We start from the raw sequence: 21786 nt of genomic DNA on the forward strand, positions 1-21786 counted from the left end.
TTTCCAGGCTGTGGATATAAACCCGAGGTGAGAAAGTTTAAAGGACGCTGTGTTCTGCACTCGGATGCGAGGCTGTGAGCTGCGCTGCTAACACAGACAGCGGGAGCTGAACACACACGAGGAGCATTACATCACCCTTGTTTCTATGCAACGCTAAGTTTGACAACAAGCTGAAAGCTATCTGATTAGCTTTAGCTAACTCAAAGTGATAAAAGGGGAGAAGCAAACAGACAGATGGAGATATTGATCCGCGTTTCGTTTGCGAGGGGGATGAAGGGTTTGTTCAGAGGCCTGAACTTAAAACACGCTTACAGCGGCCTTCTGAGGGTTTTTCCTCGCATGCAACTCCCTGAACCGAAGATGCATGTAAACATTTATTTATTTATAACATCTCCTGTAGTCGCTGTCCTCACGCGCTCTCACTGTTCCACCTCACATCTCCAGTTCGGGTTTGTTGGGGCTGAGGCTGAACAGTTTAAAAAACAGTTTAAGTTGCCTGCACAACACTCGTGCACCAAGAAAGTGGAGGTTGAGGTTACGTCCAGGAGCCACAACTCCCATGTTCGTGTCCCGCCGGAGACCTTTGTTGCAGATCGAGTTGAAACATGAGTTATTTAACTTGGATATTTAACTTAACTAATAAATGTAGAAAATTGGCACATTAATCAATATTAAAAATAGTTGCCATCTGTTCACTGTCTACTAATATAATAAAATACAGATGTTTAACAAATGATTTAAACTGCATAATGTCAAATATGTGCGTTCAACCACCTTCTTATTTAATTTGCTCTGTGTTCCCAGTGTAAACATGTCGCTGTGGACTCCTCTGCTCCATGCCGGTCCATTAATTCAGGTCTGAGGGATTAGGTGGAGGTTTGTTGGAGTGTGGCGCTGTGCTGCAGGCAGGACTCAGCTCCGTCCTGCAGAGAGGACGCTTTAGGTCCAACAGCGGCGAGGCGAGTACACCTGACGGTTAGTTCAGTGCGGTTTGCCTCCTGCCCAGTCAGATAGATACTTTACAAAGTTTTACTTCAGCCCTCTAACTCACCTTGGCCAAGAGACCCCAAGTTAGGACTGAACTCTCTCACCCTAAAGGCCCCTTTACTGTAAATACTTTTGGAAGATGTCCAAGATATCGAAGTATCGACCGATGTGTTGTTCTGGCACTCCTTGATTTGGAAGCATAAGACAAAAGGTTTTGTGGCAAAGTTTAATTTTGAGTTTAACTGGCTGAAAGTCTTTGAAGATGACACAAAAGACCGAGAGAACAGACCGAGCCTTTAAGATCAGCTGTTTTATTTGACATTTTCCTGTGGTCCCATTATAATTTGTGAATATGGTTGACGTCACCCCGCGGATGAGTCAGCGTGGGCTAGTTCAAACGTTGCCTTAGCATCCTAATTTTTATTCTGACGCTGAATTTTCATAATTTGTCACCAGGTTTGGCAGATAGGAAGCAGCGCTGAATATTATTGATCGGTGTTCATGATAAACAAAGCAACATCTGATAGGTTTAGCTCTATTTTCCATTTCTCGGGTGTTTACTCACGGTGATCATCTTTCTCTCGACCAACTCGGGCGACTCTTTCAGTCAACTGGAGACCACCTTGCTGCATTTTCATCTTTATATCGACTGTGCGTGTGTTCATTCTCTCTGTAAAGGTGGCTTCTCAGTGGATTTTGAAGCATGGGATCCAAACTTAGCACTGAACCAAAGGTTGTTTTACTGGTGAGTTCCTGCTCTGGTTGAAGTTGAACTCTGTTTGTATTATTCTATTGTTTGTTTCCGCTGTTTTTAACTAAAGTACTTTAGTTTCTAAAGTCTTGGAGTGCAGAACCACAAATAGATGCAAACTAGTTTCACCCCGTGGAGCTGATTACATGATTGTGATTGGCGTAGGTGAGGTGTTGCTTTTGCAGTTGCTGTTATTAGCGCGAGGTGTTTACTTGGCTTGCGTTCTGGGAATGCCTCTCTCCTTGGCTGCTGCCGCTGCTCAGGGACTCTTCTGAGAACTGGACAGCTCGCGCTCCGTCTGACCAGAAGGCTGTGACGCACTCCGCTGTGACACCGGTGACTCACTGGTTCCCTGTTCCTGGATCTGTGAAATCTCATCCTACCCTTCATCGCAGTTCTTGCCCCGCTCTGTGACCCCGCCTGTCCCGGCGTGTCCACACGTCTCGACTGAGACGCACAGATGGACCACAGGCAGGAGAAATCCCTCCCACTCCCTCTGACATCTCCTGAGCTGAGGGTGATGCTGCTCATCTTGTCTTTGTGTATAACGCGCTGACACCTCACAGAGAGACAGACAGAGGAGGCCTATTGTGAAGATTTAACTGAGACTGAAAAACTGTGCATATATCTACATACATCTACATACATATTTCTTTTCCACAACTTGTGAAAACCGATAAGGTCTTGGTTCGATGCTCAGACTACATTTCTCCTTTTTTTAGTTCCTTTCATCCATCAGTGTAAGTAAGTAAGAGCTCCGTGCGCAGTCAGAGGTCGACTGACCCAAAAAAAAGTCAGTTTTAAGACGTGACAGCGCTCTGGTTAGATTTTGGTTAGGTTTAGGTTCAAATCACCAAGAACTTCTCTGTCATAGTGACGATAACAAACACATGGTTATGGTCGTACTTAAAAAAAAAAACATTGTTGACTGTTGGTAGATTGAAAAAGTGGTCTCCCTTGTGAAAGTCTGATGTGTCGTGAACACGAAGAGACAGAGTCATAACCCAGACCAGAGATTATTGAGGCCGAGCGAGACCAAAACTTTGAGGTGAAGTCCACTGATGCTGCTGTCAGTCTCTTAAATAAATAACAAGGTAGTAAAACAGGCAGGTCCTTTATCTGGAATCAGAATAATACCTGTATATTAAAACAAACATTGCAAACAAACTGTCGCATTTCTTTCCTCTGAGAGCACCTGGATCTAGGATTTAGTACCACCTCCTGAGCCACACGGATATTAAAGTTCAGGAACTTGCCCTAACAGCAGGGCCAGTACACTGGAAACAAAAGCAGACACTGACAATGACTATAAAGTTCCTTAAGCAGAATATAGAATAAGAACATAAGACTATAAATAATGATTTGAGGAGAGGAGTCGAGAAAGCAGTGGGGCGAAGCGAACATGACGGAGAGGGTCTGGCCTCCCTGGAGGAGCTCGCTGCTCCTCTGGTAGCGGATCACAGGCGATCTCTTTCTCCCTTCTTATTCCTGTTCCATCAACACATCATCTCAGGAGTAAACAGCCCCACACGGTGCTGCCACAGGCCGCTGCAGCAGCTCTCAGCTCGCAGACGGACTGTGGCAAGCTCAGCGCTTCACGTCAGAAACGGCGGACATCCCCGTTCGTTCGGGGCAGGGAGGAGCGCCTTTGTTGGGAAAGCGCTCGGAGCCGAGCCGTGGGAGGTCAAATGACTGTCTAACATCTGTCAGTCATCCTCCAGCGAGCCGAAACCTGACGGCACCTCGCTGCCTCCATTAGTCTGCCTCCCACATCACCTACAGCTACAGCTGCTGCGCTACATACCTGCCAACCTCTCCACAGGCTGCAAGATGCATCTTTATTTGCAGAGCTGCTAATGTTGTATTCTTCTTGCTCCCCAGGTTTCTTTTAGTGAAGACACAGTGAAATAAAAACACTTTAACGTCCTGAAAACATATTTTAACAGCTTCTTACAGCTAGTTTGTTTTTACTTTGTCATTTATTTATCCATTTGCATCAAATTGTATAGAAAAAGGGAAGTTGTTACGTGCTTTAAACCATGTCCCTGCTCTAACTCTCCTGCTCTTATGGTACATGTCAAATATATATTTTACACAAGCATTTTTGATTATTTATACATCTGAATCTCTCTCCCTTTCCCTTCCTCTAAAACGTTGAGTTATTTCTCGATGACTCATCCTGCACTCGGGGGCGTATACATAAATTATGTCCAATCAAATGTGATTCGGAGAAACCAGCTAATCTCTCTCATCATACGGTGATCTAAAACCCAGAACGAAGTCAAAGCAGAACTTTTGGGTTCTGTTCCATAACCGGGAAAACTCTGAAAGCGCATTCATGTTTGTAACAACGAGAACAAAATAGCTTGTTCATGACTTAATTGACAAAAATAATGACTACACCTGCTGTCTTTTGCTCTGTCGTACTGGAAGCTGATTTAATAAATGAACATGAATTTGAAAAAACAAAACAAAAGGGACCCAAGCACAAGACACAGAGGCAGGAATGTTAAAAAGCTTTATTAACAAAGCTGAAAAAGCCCCAAAAAAATACAAAATACAGGCAAAAAAAAAGAGCAGGTGACAAAAAGGCAGGAAACAAAAAGGCAGGCAACAAAACCAGACCAAAGAGAATCCAAGAAAAACTAAAGAATATTACAAAAAACTAAGAACAAACCAGAAAGTGATGGGGAACAAAAGCAGGAACACGGAGATCGTAAGAGGAAGACACAGGAAATGCAGATAAACTGACAAAAAGTCAGACTAAGAGAGTAACACAGGCTTAAATACACAAGAACTCATTAACAAATACAATACAGGTAAAAAGGAAAAAGGTGGGAAAAAGACAAAGACAGGAAGTGCAAAGCAAAACATGACAAACAAAACAGGAAATGACCAAACCATGACATGTAATATGTGATAGATATTTTATCCTTTAAAAATAATTACCTTGTTACAAATAATATGCCAATGTCATGGAAAACCAGACTATAATACTAATAACTAATGATATAATAATTAAAACACTGAATAAAACACAAAAAACATCACTGTCTCATTAGACATCATGATTATTACCAGCAACACACCCACTTTCAGATGCAGGCAGGAAGTTAAGAGCAAAGATGACAGAGCACTTCCTTGTTGCTGTAACGTAGACGGTCGCTAAAATCCCAGTTGACCTTGTTAGCTCGTGATATCGCGGGCTGGAGGTTTGTTTGGATGGACTTCAGAGGGGAATGGTTAAAGTCTAAATGCCTCCAGCTCCAGCTCCCGGTGTCCATTTTCAAATTCCCAGAACGTTTTGATCAGATGCCTCCTGAAATTATACCCTGTCTGGATATGCTGTTTATAATACGCCGCATTACTTGAGCTAAATATGCTCTAACTGTCATTTTACTTTAAGTCTCCACGCAACAGTTCTGCTCCGGCCGGGTGCTGACATGAAAACAGCATGTTTTCACAGCCTTGAGATGCCTCGCTACATCTGTGTTGTGTGAGTGTGTGTGTGATGGGAGAGAGACGGTGCGAATGGGCCTCCCTGCCTTAGCGGGGTCATTACCAAGATGAATATAGTGATTATAAGGATGAATAAGGTGTGATTATGAAGATGAATAAGGCGATTAGGGCTCTTGTCACCGCTGCTCGGGCGGCTGTTCATTAGAAGGCAGAAGGTGTCAGCGTGTAACATGCGTGAACCCATTAACTTTCCATCCACGGGGGATTTGTATGCACATACCTATACATGCATGCACATGAGAATGCTGCAACGCCCTAACACCAGACCAGAGGAGGCCATTTGTGTTCATTTGTGCGGTTAAATGACCCGTGTGTGCAATATATCTCCTTCCATTGGCTGCTCGGTGCTATAATCCAGCTTATGTGTTTGACCCTAAAGGACGCGGACACACCTGACTGCGTCTGCAGGTTGCTGTGTGGAGCTAAAGCTAGCTCGCAGGCTGCCGTGCTGGTACTGTAACAGCAGCTGACTAATGCTGCATGCTGTGTCACCGAAGCCGCTGTGTGTCCAGAGGTTAAAGACACCTCACCGGCTCCGTCCATGTGATTCTGAAGGTGGGAGGAGGAGGAGGAGGAGGAGGGTGTAGCGGAGGGGGGGGGGCTTTCTGGATGGTGACGCACTTAATGGCTGCCTGGAAAGTTTTTTGAGAATGCCGCCCACTGACGAACCAGAAGTGGGCTTGAATCTCTCTCTAACTCTTTCTCTTTTAAACGGCACCTCCCACTCAGTCAACAGCCCTGCCGACCCCCTGCAACCCCCCCACCCCTCCTCACTCCACCCTCCCCATCCCATCATGCACCTCCTCCGTGTTTGTGTCTCATCAAACCTTTGTCTCTGTCTGCAGCGCTGTGGCAGCTGTGATCATGTTTGATCACTGTTTGAGGCTTTCGTGTGTGTGTGTGGGCAGGATGTCTCTCTCCTCGGGCGCGCAGGAAGGATTCGTCCGGTCTTTCTCTTTTCTTACCTGCAGATATGTACGATGTGATGAGAGCCAACGTGAATACAAAGGACTGTGATTCACGTGTCCTGCGTATGATCGTGTGCACGAGGAGCTTCACATGACAGTGGCGGCACCAGTGACCAGCTGCACTTTTCAAATGATCTGGAGAAAAATGTGAACTTCTGTATGTGAAGTATAATGTAAACGAAAGACAAAGATCCGTGTGCTTATGCTCTGGTTAGGTAGGCACAAGGTAACCGCTTGGTTAGGGCAATCCTTCCGATTTTATTTCAAATAATTCGTCAATAATCTTGTTGTGTCTTGTCAGTAATCAAAAATATGTTACATAGTAAAAGCTGCTTTCTTGAATGATGAATTCCGGTGCAGTCTTGATTTATTTCATATGACTTATATAATATAAAGTTATATCAAGTCCAGTGTGCTTCAGGATGTGGAGGTGAGGTTGGTGGATGACGGATGTGTTCATTAGTCACCGTGTTTACAGTCTTTCGTTCACTTGGTGATATAGAAAGGTTTGCCTTGTCTGAACAGGAGGATGTTGCTGTGAAGTGCGAGCGTGATAAAGCGTTTTCAGTGCAGATATGTGGCTCTGCTAGAAGTGCGTTACCGAGAGGGGAAAGATTAGCAAGCCTTTCTTCAACTTGCGTCATGCAGACCTCACAGTCAACCTTCTCCTGCAGAGAGCAGTTGACCATTCACAGTTCCTGCGGTTGCACATTGTTGCACACAACTATAAAGGCAGAAATGCTCAGAAAGACCTATGTTATGTTAATTGAGTCCATTAGGTTATGTCAGAAGGAGACAGACACGTTAATAAATTCAGGTGAAGAAATTAGACAAAATTATTATCTGCAATTCACCTGTGGTTATGTTAAAGCACCATAACCACTTGGTTAAAAGGTCTGGCTTAAAAATACCTGTTCTACAGAGATGTCGCTAGATCTCCTTAAATATATCCAGTGGCTTCACACTTGCAAATGTTGAAACACAACTTCTGCTCAAGTTAGTAGCCAGAGAGGAAATGAGGGTCTTCTTCCCCTGTTCCCGTCTAACAACCAGGAGCCAGAGGCCATGCTGCTGGTAGAAAAGCCCTCTCAGCTGCAGCATAGACCTCTCTTAACCAGTCCACACCTAAACCTTGGAACGCTTCCACATTAAGCAGAGCTCGGCTTTAGCTGGAGCCGATCCAAAACCCGGCACCTACATGTGAACCTCAGCCCGGGGAAAGCTCCTTTTTAAAAAACATGAACACAGAGCAACACGGCGGCGTCACCGGCTCAAAAATAGCTTCTCCTCCTGGTTATGTGTTTGGGCCTGAAAGTGGGCTGACCGGATAAACCTGGGGTCCCTCAGGAGCAGACCCAGAGCCTCGCTGTGGTGGGCGACAATAAATCTACATTCGCCCACCCCCCTCTTCTCTGTGCCACAACAACCCCCTTCTCTCCGCCACTCTCCACTCTTGAGTGCTTCTCTGTCTCTCCAGGCTCTGTGGTAATGAAGTGCTTTATGGCTGCAGAGGACAGGAGGGGACGCAGGGGGGCACGGGGTTAGCCCATAGCTCATTCACACGATGGGGGGGCACGGTGGCCAGCGGTGACTGGACTGATTGAGTAACCACGCACCCTCGAACACACACTCATACGCGTCACCTGACCCCAGTGGAGGGGTCCAAGGGGGTTTGGTGGTGGGAGAGCTCAGATAACCTGCTCGCTCTTTTAACGACGGCACTACAAATTATTACCACTCGATTGATACTGTGCGTCAGGCTGAGCGGGCTGAAGTTACAGTCTGGATTTCAGCACAATCCTAAACCTTGTTCTCGACGAGGGTTTAAAGTTCGGAGGGTTTCATTGTTCATTTGTAGTGTTAGATTATCTGAAGCCCTTTGAGACTGCAACAGTGATTAAAGGCTGCGCAAATAAGCTCGACTCGCTGCCCTGAAATTCAGGAAAAACAGCGTTTCACCTTGTTGGTTAATTCCTCATGTCATAATGTTTGTCTTTAGAGAATTAAATACCAAAAAAATGCACGAAACCTTTGCCTTCTTTTGTTTTAAAATGAAAACCAGACCTAATTTTCTTCCTACTGAGCTGAATTTGATCGTTTCTCTCTCAGTAGATTGCATTTGCACCGGGATACATAGGCAGACAGTAAAATAGGCAGATTTTGCATGCATCATGGGATGGTGATGTCAGTCTGTTTTTGGTCCAGACTAATAAATCTCAGCAACTATCTCATTCAATGCTATGACTTTAAAACATTCCTGGTTCTCAGAGGATGAATCCTACTGACTTTGGTGATCCTAGGAAATGTTAGTACGACAACACGTTAAACTAAGATGGCAAACTGCTAAAGATCAGCATGTTCACATTGTCGTTGGATGTAGACTTTTTACTCGTTTGGTGTTAAACCCTCAAATCATGCGGCTGGAGTCTCGTGGCTGGAGTTTGATAGTTAGCAAAACGTGCAAACTCTTCAAAGTCTGTTATCAAAATGGTTTGCAAGTGCTGACAGGAATTTTTTTGGTTTTTGTGATGTCATCTCTTGGAGTATCTTCAAATGATTCATACCTCTAAAATCTGTAAGACCTCAGTGAATAGGTTATGGTACTCAAAAAACTATTAAAAAATTATAAAAGTATTGAAATTGTGTCCTAAATTTTAAAAATCAGCATTTTGTTTTCATTATATTTTACTCATTAAACACCAAACATCTTAATATATATCTGTTTTCATATGAAAGGCTTTTAAGTGTCCCTCTCCCGCCCCGTTCATCCAGTTTCAGTCAGTTTTCATGTGACTTTAAACTCAGAGTCCTTCAAGCGTAATCCAGCATACAGTGCTGAAAGTGCAAGTGTTGCTCTGTGAATACAGGTGTTCCTCTTTCGGTGCTAAGTGTTTTGACCCCTGCGCACCTGAGCCTCCGGTAACACCTCTCCTCTCAACAGTCGTCCCCCCCTGCCAAAGCTCTTCATGGCCAAACGGCTCTCTCCGAGCCTCGGCCCCGCGCTCACACTCACGTGGGGAGGTCTCTGAAATGAAAATGCCATTATAAAACATTTACCAGCCTGCTGAGTTTACATGTCTTACAAGAAAAGGACCGTTTGGAGCGGTTAAGTGTCACATAAATCTTTCAGCACGCTAATTGAAGTGGTTCCCCCAATAGGCCACTCTCCACAGCTGCTATTACAAATCGCACAACTGCGGATGGGGCGGCCAGCTGCAAACCAAATCTTACACCCACTTGATAATGTTGTTAAGACACACACATGGTGCTCTGCGGATTGCTGCTGCTGCTAGTTTGCTCAGACAGCTCCACTGGGAGTGTGCAATGTAGTCGTATGTAAACACAAGTCATCTTTCAGTGAAATATGCTCTGAGAGGCGGCACGAGTGTGTTCTCCCCCTCCTGTCTCCTCTCCTGGAAATGCAACTTATTTAAAGCTTATTTAAGCAGGCAAGTTGAAGAGGAGCATATTGTTATTTCCAGCAGTGGCCTGGGGGAGTAGTTTGCAGGAGGCGGCGGGGTTTCACCTATCAAATGCACCAGCTCACATCTGAAACTGGCGTGCTACAGCTAGCTGCGAAGCTTCGGAGGATGACGTGCTTTCGAGCTCTATGCTAGCGCGAGTTAGCCGAGATCACCTTCCAGCTGATTGGAACGAGCCCAGTCTGCCACCGAAGAAGAAGCTTTGTGTCGTATATCAGAGCAGGAAGTTGGAAACTGTGCAGGTCCGTTAAACTCTGGAGGGCTTTTTCATGGCTCAGCAATTACCCAGGCCTAAACTGTGACACTGAAACTTGATGTATTCCACCTCCCACTCCATCTTCCCTCTCTGTCCTTCAAAACCTCTCTGTTCCCTGCCCTTCCTATATTTATCTCTCCTCCTCCTACCCATTTCATTGTCTTTCCCCCTGCTTGTCTGTTTCCTTATCTCTAATTGCCACAGAACTTGTTGATGAAAATCGATAAGTGTTTTTTGATTATGGGCCAGAGACGAGTGGACACACACATAAATAGCCGGTACATTGGATTGTGTCCACTGAGGATTAGTGGGGGTTTTTTATGCAGAGGTTCCCACGCTCATGCAAAATGCTTCCTCCTTTGCAACGCATGCATTTCCGTCAACTTGTTTTTATGCACATTTTCAGTTTACACGTAGAAAAACCGAAGTGGAAACACTGTAAATTGGACAAAAAAAGATGAAAATTTGTATCAATGTTTTTACATGTGGCTGAGATGGAAAAGTTGGGGCACCAATGGCGGCAAAAAGCGATGGAAACCGACGGGAATCCTGTTTAAACTGGACAAAAAAACACTCACCAACATCTGGCTTTTGTCTTTAAATGAAAAGAGTACAATTGACACTCATTCTCGGGTCGAATGACTCTGCAGTAGACACAAATATTTATCAGCATTGATGGAACTATGACTCTGTGGTGGACGTGACTGAACCTAACCTGGACATCATTTCTAAGTTTCTGTCTGAGTATCCATGCATTAGTTCATGAAGCCTGTGACTTAAACGTCCACTGAAGAGATAAAGACATGAGATCTACTGTACGTGGAGCGATGAGGAGGCAGCGACCCCCCTCACATCCATCATGTTTTCGACTCCTTTTGGTGTTGGAAACTTGACAAAGCAAACGTTTCCTCCGTCTAAATACATCCGTCCTGAGCTGAGTCTCTGAACAGACGGTGGCCGTTGCCAGCCTGCAGGTAGCCCCGGCACAAGTACTGTACGCAGGTGGGAGAGCAGATCGAGGAGGCTTTGATGGCTCTTTTTTTTTCCAGGTGACACTCTCTCTAATGTCTGAGTGGTCATCACCGGGGGGTCCCTCACTCTCCGCTGCATGTGGGCCATTCACAAAGTAATAACCGCACCCCGCTGTGCCCATCATGCCTCGCTGCCAAAACCTCCTCTGCAACACCTGGCACAATGGTAGCCAACACCTGTTCACCTAATTAGAGGGACACTGGAGGGAGAGGAGATGAAGAAGTTAATGAAACGCTAATCTGGTCCAATCAAACGCCCGGGCATCTGCCCGCTCGCCGCGGCAGCAGGTCGCCGTAATGGCCGCCTTATGCGCGCCTCCCCCGCCACGCCACCTTGAGTGACCTCATCAATGCCAAACCGCTGCTGAGAGGCGGTGAGTGTAGGAGAGCAGACAGGAGGAAGTGGGAGGGGGAGGAGAGGGAAGCCGGCGCGCTGCTTCCTGGACGGACAGAGTAGCTGGACGGCGAGCTGTCAGTCAAATGAACGAGCATTAAGAGATGAGGTTCCCTGTGCAGAAAAGCTGGAGCGGCTCCAGGTCGCACCAGCTGCGCTGCTCTTGTTTACAAGCTGGCACCTGCTGCCGGAGAGGCCTGGTGCTCGGGTCTGATTCTGAAGAGCGGGTTCTGGCCTAAGTGAGACCAGAGAACAGGGTCCACTGATGTGAACTGATTGACCGTCTTTGCCTACAACTAAACGACTATTTTGTTGAGCAGCACGTTCAATCTCTTATCCTCAAAATGGTTTGCAGGTGGCTTGAGGTCTGTTATTTTGTTTTAAGAGGCAGTCTGATTGTGTAAGACAACAAGGTGTTGTGTCCGAGATGACACGTCAGAGAGTAAGGAATGAAGTTGGCGCAAACTTGACTACATTACCTCATCTGTGAACGCCACTAGCCGTGGTTACATGGACCATATCTCTTCAATCTGATTGAAATCATCCTGATTAGATTCCAACTTACAGGATGTGTGTAAAAATGACATTAAAAGTCATTAAGAATTGCATTTAAAACACATTAAAAACAAGTAGCAAGACATCAAGAAACAAAACATTAACACAAGTTAAGAAATAGGAAAGTAAGCTAAGACAGAATAGGTTTAAGAGAGGGAAAGACACAGACCTACACAGGAGGATAGGACTGAACGCACAGGAGACTAATCAGGGCCAGGTGAAATCAATCAGGACAATCACAAGGGCGGGAAACAAGAGAGAGACAGGAAGTTACGCAACATGACACAAGGATAACCCTTACAAAATAAAACAGGAAACTAAGCCAAAATTGATTGTATTTGATTGTAAGTGGAATATTAAAGTCCATGTGAACACAACAACGACAACTCCCATGATCCCACACTGCTTCACCACATCATCAAACCGTGTCTTCTCTTTGGACTGAGAGAGCGGCAGAAGTGTTTCATGAGTTCCTAAGAAGTTTGCTGCCCGGCTGTTTGTGTCGTCGGTGCCTTCTCGTGTGAACTCTCCTGAACTCTGTTTTCTCTGTTTTCCCCCCAACAGGAAACTTCAAAGGGATGTGTAAACAGATAGACCACTTTCCCGAGGAAACGGATTACGAAGCGGACCCATCTGAGTACTTCTTACGTGAGTATCTCGTCTCCCTGTCCTCACACAGAGAAATCCTGCGTACACATTAGATGGATGCTCTTTTGCTGCTTGGTCGTTCGTCTTGGAGAAAAAAAAGAAAATCACATCAGGCTTTTCTCTCTCTCTCTCTCTCTCTCTCTCTCTAGACATTTACTGTATTTTTAAAATTTGTCCCACTTTTTGCTCCGTCTCAGACTGGAGCGCCGTGCCAGTAACTGCTCTTGGCCCGCGTGTCACTGCTGTCTCTGCCTGCTTTTAGCACGACGCCGGCCAGGCTGAGTCCTGCCAAGCAGCTCGTCTGTTTTTACTGCTTGGCTGTGTGTAACATAACGTGCAGTGTTACAGTCGGCTGTGTACCCTGTAAACACAGCCCATTGATTTCTGCTCTCTTTTCCTTTGTGCAAGCAAGATGGAGATGCTTGTCGAACTCATTTGCCTGCTAATCCTAAAAATCACAACAATGACCCAGAGCTCATGATGTACTGTTAGTGCCGTCAGCTCAATACTCTCTCCTGATTGGCCAATTAATGCGTCTGAGACGTTATTTGTGACTTACAGACCAGTCGTGAAGTCACGGAGTTCAAATTTCACAGAGAAACATTGAGAATTTTTCTTCTTTTTTCTACACACCAACTCAGTAAATCTACTTTTGCTTTGGCAGATTTTGATTTAGTTTTCATTTCAGAGGGAGAATAACTTAAATGTCGCAGTTTTGCTGCTCTGGTCCAATGAGGAGGATTTGGATGTCTTCTCGTGAAGCAATCTGTTAAAACAGCTTTGATGAAAGAAACTTTTTGGAGAGCATCACTGCTGACAGTCGACAACATATGTATATTTCATTATATCAATCCTCTGGAGTAAATTGGTTATTTTGTAGTCCAAGTGATGTAGTCCAGTTTTGGCATCCTTGTCGCAGTGTTTGTGAGAGTTTTAATTGTGGGTTTAGTGAAGAAACTGCCGTCGAACACGTCGTGTGTTCTTAGCTGGTTCGCTCATGTACGCTGTCACTGGTAACTTACATTAAGGAAATCCTGGTTTCGCTGAGGGTTGGAGGGTTTCTGTGAGAGCTGCTGCGTCCTCGGTCACTGTGGCAAACATTAAGCCAGCTCATTGAGTATCTCTAAAACGTAGGCTGGCTGCTCGTTAAACCCATAATGTCTTGTTTTCTCTCTCTACATTAGTTAAATACACGGTATGTAACATGTGGGTGTGGAGGCTGCAGAGTTGTTTAAAGGTTAAGTAATGCAGTTAAAAGACTACGCTACCAATTAACAATCACACAAACTATGATGAGATAAGATAAGGAATTCAGGAAAAGCAGAACCAGAGGTATCTGTCTAAACCTGCCTGCCAACTGCATTACCCACAATGCAACTCAACCTCGAACCTGGCAGCTCGCTTTATGTTATGTTAGGAGTGGCCAATGTAGCCTGTACTGTACTTACTGTACTGTTAGTACATTTTTGAGGGACTTTACTTTAGTATTTCCATTTTCTGCTACTTTGCACTTCCACGCCACTTCTTTCACAGTGTGAGCTTATGGATACAAGTCTTCTTGGGCCAGTGTGCATCACATGAAATCGATGAAGTTACCCATTAATGTAGCGAGAAATGTCACTACCCTTTTTACTTTTTTTTATAAAGATCTAAAAATATCATGCTCAACACTGATTATAAAATGTATTTCTATTTGATAAACAAACCAATGTCCCGAGTCCCTGTTGACCCCTGATGTGGTCCAACTCCCCCCCTCCTCCCCCGCCCTGCCGCAGCCCGCAGTGGTTCATAACTAGAAGTCCGAAAGTGTCCGTCTCCTCGTCTCCATCGGCGGGGGACAGTAATTGAGGCCTCTCGGAGAGCCGAGCCGAGCCGTGCGTGCCAGTGCTGGAGATTAAGCCCAGCCAATTAGGCTGTGTTTGACTTAGCGCTCTGAGCGGTTGTTCCCGTCCATATGTGCCAGAGAGAACGGTTACGATAACAGCTCTGGTAATGATTGTAACAATGCTGGAGCAGCGGCGAAGGCAGATCAGTCTTATGAAGAGCCGTCTCCCGGGCTGGGGATGACAGGGTCGCTGGACAGAGGCCGCGCTCTGGCTCTCGGACCACCGCCGCTCGTCTGCACTCACATGTGTGTGTGTGTGTGTGTGTGTGTGTGTGTGTTAACCTCTTCCCAGGCTGTGATTGGAGGAGAAGGCCGCAGTGCTCCCAGTGGCTTGCCAATTAGGACACTCACATCCATAAATATTTCAGCCTCCTTCTTATATAGGTCAGGCCTCTCTCGATCGCTGTCTCCCACACTCTGCCGCTCTTCACCCTCACACCCGTAATATTTCATGTCAGAGTCGTACAGCACCTATTGTCATCTCTCTGGCTCGAAAGAGAGCTCAAAGCGTTAAGCCGTTTCCCGGGTGCACGGAGAGGTCACAGAGGACGCGGCATCGCGGTGGGTGTCTCAGACGTATTTTCATATCTGCCCATTTTCCATTTCACGGACACACACCTGGTATTTCCATAATGAGGAGTTTCACGGCGCCTCTGGGTGGCCAGAGACGGGGAAAAGCTGCCTCTGCTCTCACATGCAGGAGAGAGAGGAGGGGGAGATAGTTATGCAACAGGAATGATGTCACTTCAGGTGAAGGCCCAGACGGAAATGACATCACTCGGGGAGCTCGCCGGTCCAAAATCGAGGGGACACGCCGGTGATGTCATCAAACAGCGTAGCGAGGAGGAGGAGGGAGATATTTGGTTGCTGAGCAGGAAAAAAAACAGACAAATCCGACTATATTCTCCTAAACATGCACCCCCGCTTCTTCTTCATCACACAAACACACACTCTGATCTGCTGTCCTTACGCTGACACACACACAAACATATCAGTGGCTTCTCTGTGTGTGTGTGTGTGTCTGTTCTGTGAGTCCTCAGCTCTCCCAATAGCAAGTCAGTTTGCACATCCACACGGGGTTATATAAGCCAGCTGAGGCACACTAAAGCGCCAGTGGGTTTTTAGATCATGCCGTGTCGGAGCTCCCATCATCCACTGCTCTACTGGGCGCTAAGCAGCTGAGAGAGAAGAAAGAGGGGAAGAAAACGCCCAGTTATGCAAGCTACTAATACTAAACTGAAAGGCATCAATTCGGTGTAATATAGAGAGGGAGACGTCAAGGGAGGAGGGGCGTGTGCGTCGGAAATTAACTGTTAGTCAGAGGTTTTTGTGTCAGGAAATGTTGGATATCACTGTGCTTATAACACATCGACTATAAAGACATTTTCTTCAAGTCGAGCAAACTGGTTCCAGCTGCTTTTCTCTGACTTATGTGAGAATAAATGAAATATTTTAAGGTTTTGAACAAAACAAGCAATTTGATAAATTCAAGTGGTTCTTTGGGAGATTGTGTCACGTGTGAAATGTGTCACGGTTTGAGTTTTTGGTTATTTCCTATTTTATTTTGTAGTTCTCTCATATGTCATGTTTTGTTTTTTCCTCCTGCTAACCTGTGTTTCATTTGTTAATTAAGTCGACGTTTTTCTCGTCTCTGACAAAATCTCAAACAGCAGTGAACAAATGGCCGTCACAACCAAAGTGTCGTCTTCAAATATCCCAAAGATATTCACTTTACAATGATATCAAACAGAGAAAGGCAGAAAGACCAGAGAGCATTTGGCTTTTTCCCACTATTATTGCTTGAGAGATGACTACTAACGAATTATCAAAATCCTTAACTGGTATTTTTCTGTTGATCAACCTTTTTTTAGAGCTTCACTTCTAAAACAAACCTGCAGCAGGTCTAACAGAAGATGAAGGAGCCATTATCCATTCTCTTACTCCGTCTGCCATCATTTCACAGCTGATTCATTCAGTGTTTTGTGCTTTTTATCAAGACATTTTCTCTTAGTCCTTGCCACAACATTCTCTCCTGCTCCAGGCTGTGTGTTTGCTTGTTTTTTCACATCAAAACCCCCTTTGTTTTTCCCAGCAGCCCACTGGAAACAATCCCCAATCATGCAGTGTGTCCCAGTTCCTTAGTGTAGACTAGCGCTTTAAAGTGTGCACTGCGCTCTGATGTTGATACTGCTCTGTTTTGGAAACAATCAAGAGATTGATATTGGGTGTTATTTGAACAGGAAATTATGCAAGATTGCAAATTCGTCATTAATTTAAAGCAGCTCTAATCAATACTTTCATATTAACAAACTATCGCACGACTACACGGTGTGAAAGAGGGCGCTCGTAGTGACAAAACCCACAGAGAGTTATCACTCGACTCTGCAGCTCCCCTCAGTTTTCTTTCGGCTTGTTGTGTTTTTCTTTCTCTGCCACAGCTAGGCTCACCCTCACCGCTGTGACAGGGTCGTTTTCGGCCGCAGCAGGCAGCTGTTTTGAGCGAGAAGCTCTTAAAAGCCGACTGTACACGACCTGCTCAGCACCAAGCGGCAGACAGACACAGTTAAAGGCGAGCTGGTGAACTTTGTTCAGACCTGAGGCAAATCAGATCTTTAAAGGGGCTCTTTGTAACAATTTGAAGCAGTTTAAATGTATTAATCACTTTTTTATTGGCTTTATGTGAGATGATTGTAAAGTGACGTGAAAAACGAGACTTTTAACATCTCTCCCGGTTGCCCATTTAAGCCTGTAGATGATTCGTTTGAGTTAAATCTTTCAGCCGGACTGTGGATTTCATTGTGAAGAACTCGGGTCGGATTTGTGACTTTGTGCAATGTAAATGGAGTCCGCCGAAACAAACTAGCGACTAGCGGCAGCGGTGGCGTTCGCTGATGATGCGGCTTTTCAATGCAGAATCATGAGCATCAGACGATTTCTTTCAGCGTCTGTCCACGGACTGATGTTCCCTGCGTTGTTGTACTCCATACTCTGATGCACTTCGGTCACTGCATTTGATGTCATTGTTGTGACACTTTGAAATCCAGAGTGTCTCGATTGAGAGACCTTCTCAATGTGGTCTGGATCCGATTTATCTGTATGTGCACCCTTAAAGAACAAGCATTTTCCCGGTGGTTGTACATCATACCCAAACATTGTCAGACTAAGTATGTAGTCACCCTAAGGCATGAAGTTCCAGCATGTAAACAAGTCAAAAGTCAGTGATAATAGAAAAGGTACAGGACTGTTCTCACACCCTTGATTAACTTCCTTATGAAACTCTCCCGGGTGTTTACGCCCCGAGACAGCGTTGATCTCTGCCTCTGGTGCTCGCATGCATTCATCTGAGAGTATTCGCTGACATTGATGACAGAAGGGCAGGCCTGTCACAGCCCGTGTCACCCTGGGGCCCCGCAGCAGACTGGACGCTGGCCTGAACTGGCATCGCCCGATAAAATCAATGGGTCTGGGGCAGGACACGCAGGGGCTTGTAGGGCAGCGCAGGGGGTGGCGAACAACACCAGTGCAGAGTCTCTAGTAGCAGTTTGTGTTACAAGAGTGTGCGTGTGTGGGGAGAGGAGGGGGAGGGCCCTACCAGAGGGCTTTAATGTGATCACGTGACCTGAGACGGGGTTGTCACAAGGGTAGATAATGTGTTAATACTAGTCGAAGAAGTTAACGTCCGTGCTCGCTTTAGCAGGTGACATTGAGCACCCCGCACTTCTAGCAACAAATAAGGAACCCATCGACTGATACATAAAACACGCGGCACACAGACATGAGCCAATAAATTAAAAGCCAATCATTTTTGTCCTGGTTGACCGAGTGAGTGCTAGCGCTCTAACTTTATATCTTATTAACGGGGGAATATGGAGACGGCGCAGCTTGTAAAACACAGAGGTGAGAGAGTGCGTCCTCATATTAAAGGGAGATTAGAAAAGCACAGGACGAGTTGCGGCGTCAGGCTGTCACTGGGGCATCATCAAAAGACGGCTGCACCTGCATCTCAGAGCAGTTTATTCAACGGCTGCGAGCCGAAACAGCCCCGAAAATTCCCACCGTTGTGACAGAGAGCGGCATATTATGTACTTGAGTCCTTTTTATCTCCAGATGCAAAGCAGTGGAGCGTCGGGGTTTGACCACTTTTGGTGCAAAACGTATATGTGGCTCGGGAAAATTGTAACAGACAGGCTATAATAAACATTTTGTTCATATCAAACCTTCTTATATTATATATTTCTCATGTATTCTGATTGCTGCATGCTTTAAGATGACACATGAGAAAAAAAACCATTTGATTTAATATTTGTAATCAGTTCTACACACTATTGATGTAACCAAAGATAAAAAACCTGCGCTACAGCAGCTCAGTGTGGCGTTTACTTCCCTGCTGATGATGTGTGGTGTTGGACATGCTCAGCTCCGGCGTGGCACTGTCGCGCCGACGTTCAGCCGTGATCTGTTGGGACATCAGCGGTGGAGTGGAGGGTAATTACAGTAATTGAAATGTGTTCTGTGGAGGGAACTTTAATTGTCTGAGCGGGCCTGTCATGTGAAGTGATTTCAGTGTGAGGGAGCTCTGTGTTCCACTGACCCGCCTTTGTGTGTGTGATGTGATGTTAATATGACAGAGCTATATTCAGCGGGAGCACCGCCGGGCTCTGATTGGTAGCTGTGTGTATGTGCCGGGATCATCCGTGTACAACTTTACATTCAGACTGATGGAAGTGCTCGCAAAGCGATTAAACGAAACATCTTGATTATGAATGATTGTAAGCATTTAAAGTATTTAAGTCGAGACAAACAGACTTGTTTTATATTGTACAGTTGTGTTTGTGTACTTTTAATGGGTTTGTGTCATTTTATCATAAGTCCTTGAAAAGTGATGCTCAAATGTTGACTTACAGTCAAGTGTCATTGTCCCAGTGTCAAATACAGCAAGCTGATCAGCGGTCCTGCACTTCTAAGTTTGACACTTTCGTTAGTTACCTGAATCCAGGATCACTTCCTGAAGCGACACTCGAGTGTATGTTGAGCAGGATACGTTTGCGTTGGGGGTTGGTCAGGGTGATATGATGGAAAAACAAAACAACAGCACCAGCAACATTTCCCTGCACGACAAGAAGTCTTCTCCTTGTCACTTGTTTTGTCAGCCCAACCACCAAAACCCAAGAAAACTTGGAAATGTTCACATTTAAGCTGTCGGACCAAGTTAATTTTTGGCATGTTTGCTTAAAATAATATCTTAAATCATTAACAAAATACCAAAATAATTGTCTGTTGAATGACTAATTGATAAATCAACAATTTGTATCAGTTTTATTTGAAACTAAATGGCTAAAAGAGTTAAATTCAATTATTCCTGTTTAAAGGAATAATTGAATTTCAATATTATCGCGATGCTGCACTAAGTTGTACTGGGTGGTTGTTGTTCTCTGTGAGTTGGAGTACAGCTGATTTTTATAAACATTTTAGATAAATGAGTAGATATCAATTGGAAGTTATGAGAAGAGGAATGAGAAATGGATAAAGAAAACAGAGAAAAGCCCAAAAAATAAAAGAACAGGACGACATAAATGAGTGTAAATACAAACAAAACGACTTATTATTGAATTCCCAGAGGTGTCTTAAATGTCAAACCTGAGCATCTCAGCTCTCACTCTTGTTCTGTTTTATAAACGCCGGCGAGAGAGACTCGCATTTATTTTCTAATCAATTTCAAGTCAAATTGCATTCTGCCCGCGAGGTGTGTTGTCAAGACACATAAGCTTTCAGATGCAGCAGGCCGAGAGCTGCGTAAGCATTCTTGCACATTTTGAATTTAGCCACCAAAGCTAATTTCCTTTGTTTATGCACATTTTTTCACACTGTGTATTTTAACGCAGTCACTAGCCACTCCCACTGTTTTTGAGAGATGCGTCGTGGATGTTTTAATGCCGGGGTTGATGGTAACGAGGGGGCTGTGAGGGGTGAGAGTCGGGGCCGAGGGGCAACACGCCTCCCGATCAGGACGAGGACGATGCAAGGGCTCAGTATTGAGGAACAGGAGCAGGAGGAGGTGTGGAGGGGATTAATAAGCGTTTGTAGTATTAAATCAATGTGCCTGGGAGCTGAGGCACCTGATTAGCATGACCCTGTCCTGCACATCAGCACATTCTGGGCTGGGGGAGGCTGATTAAGAGCCAATGCTAATTTCCTCTCAACCCTGTCAATGAAAGAGAGAGAGAAAGAAAGTAAGAAAGGCAGAGAGAAAGAGAGAGGGAAAGGATGGAGGGTGCCTTTGTGAAGAGGACAGAGTGCACGTTTATTCACACGTACTGTACATGTGTGCACTGTTGGTGCGTACAGTCATTATGTTTAATGCATTTCCACAAGTTAAAGTTTTCCAGAAATGGGAACAAATGTAACCTTGACTTTTTTGTTTGTATTTTAAAAGAGAGCAAAGATCTACAGAGCAAATGAGAAGATGATTGAATCATTTGTGCTCTTAAAATAATTTGTTCATCAAATTTGGCGGTACCCTTCACACTCTCATCATGGATTAATTGGATTTAAATCAGTTTTATTTTGGTTTTAGACTGAGAGATGTCTGATATTAGGATGAAAACTAAGCTTGAATCAAACAATATTACCATGGTTAGTCATAAAGAGAAAAGAAATCGTAACTATGAGATAAAAAGTCGAAATTATTACATTTATAAATACCATATCACTTTTATTCATCACATTTGTTTTATCTCATAAATTCGACTTTCTATCCCTTTTCTTAGGTCCCTTTGATGTATTTTACTTGACAGCCAACTGTCAAAAACGATACTGTGGAAATCATTCACATTCACTGTTTTAGCTCCTGTCTCTTTAAGGCCCCGCCTCCTGAATGCCCAGTCTGCTCTGATTGGTCAGCTCACACACGTCTGAGCCAGCACCGTTCACCCTGTCTTCGCTTGTGTTTTCAGCTTCCAGTTAGCGTCACTTCCAGCGCGATTATAGACATAAATTATGCAAATGTGTGACATGGTGATGTAATGTGATGTGAAGAAGTCACATGATTTGAGGTGGGACCACTGACGAGGCGTTCAAGGAGCAGTGTTTTCTGTGGGAGAGAGGAGCTCCCATTGAAAAAAATTAAAAAGCATACAGCAATAAACGTCAAAGTGCAAACAGATCTATCAAAGTGATGTGATACAGTGTTAAAATTAGCATAAATATTCAACCCATTTATAATATTTATATATTTATATTAACATCATCATCACTGGTGCAACCTGTTAGTGTTACATAATTAGCGCATCTTTAGTGACTTTTCCACAGCT

The 21786-nt window shown here is 44.7% G+C and overlaps 1 protein-coding gene across 1 annotated transcript in view; it reads left to right on the forward strand.

Annotated features, from left to right (window-relative positions):
* cacng2a (calcium channel, voltage-dependent, gamma subunit 2a) overlaps window positions 1-21786 on the forward strand; it is a 60669-nt gene that overhangs the window by 26853 nt on the left and 12030 nt on the right. Inside the window, exon 2 of the mRNA XM_084371305.1 lies at window positions 12508-12591. Within this exon, the coding sequence (XP_084227431.1) occupies window positions 12508-12591 (84 nt within the window). The remainder of the gene's footprint in view (window positions 1-12507; window positions 12592-21786) is intronic.

This window comes from Pagrus pagrus (genome assembly GCF_965226575.1).
Source record: "Pagrus pagrus genome assembly, chromosome: 13".
NCBI classification, from domain to species: Eukaryota; Metazoa; Chordata; class Actinopteri; order Spariformes; family Sparidae; genus Pagrus; species Pagrus pagrus.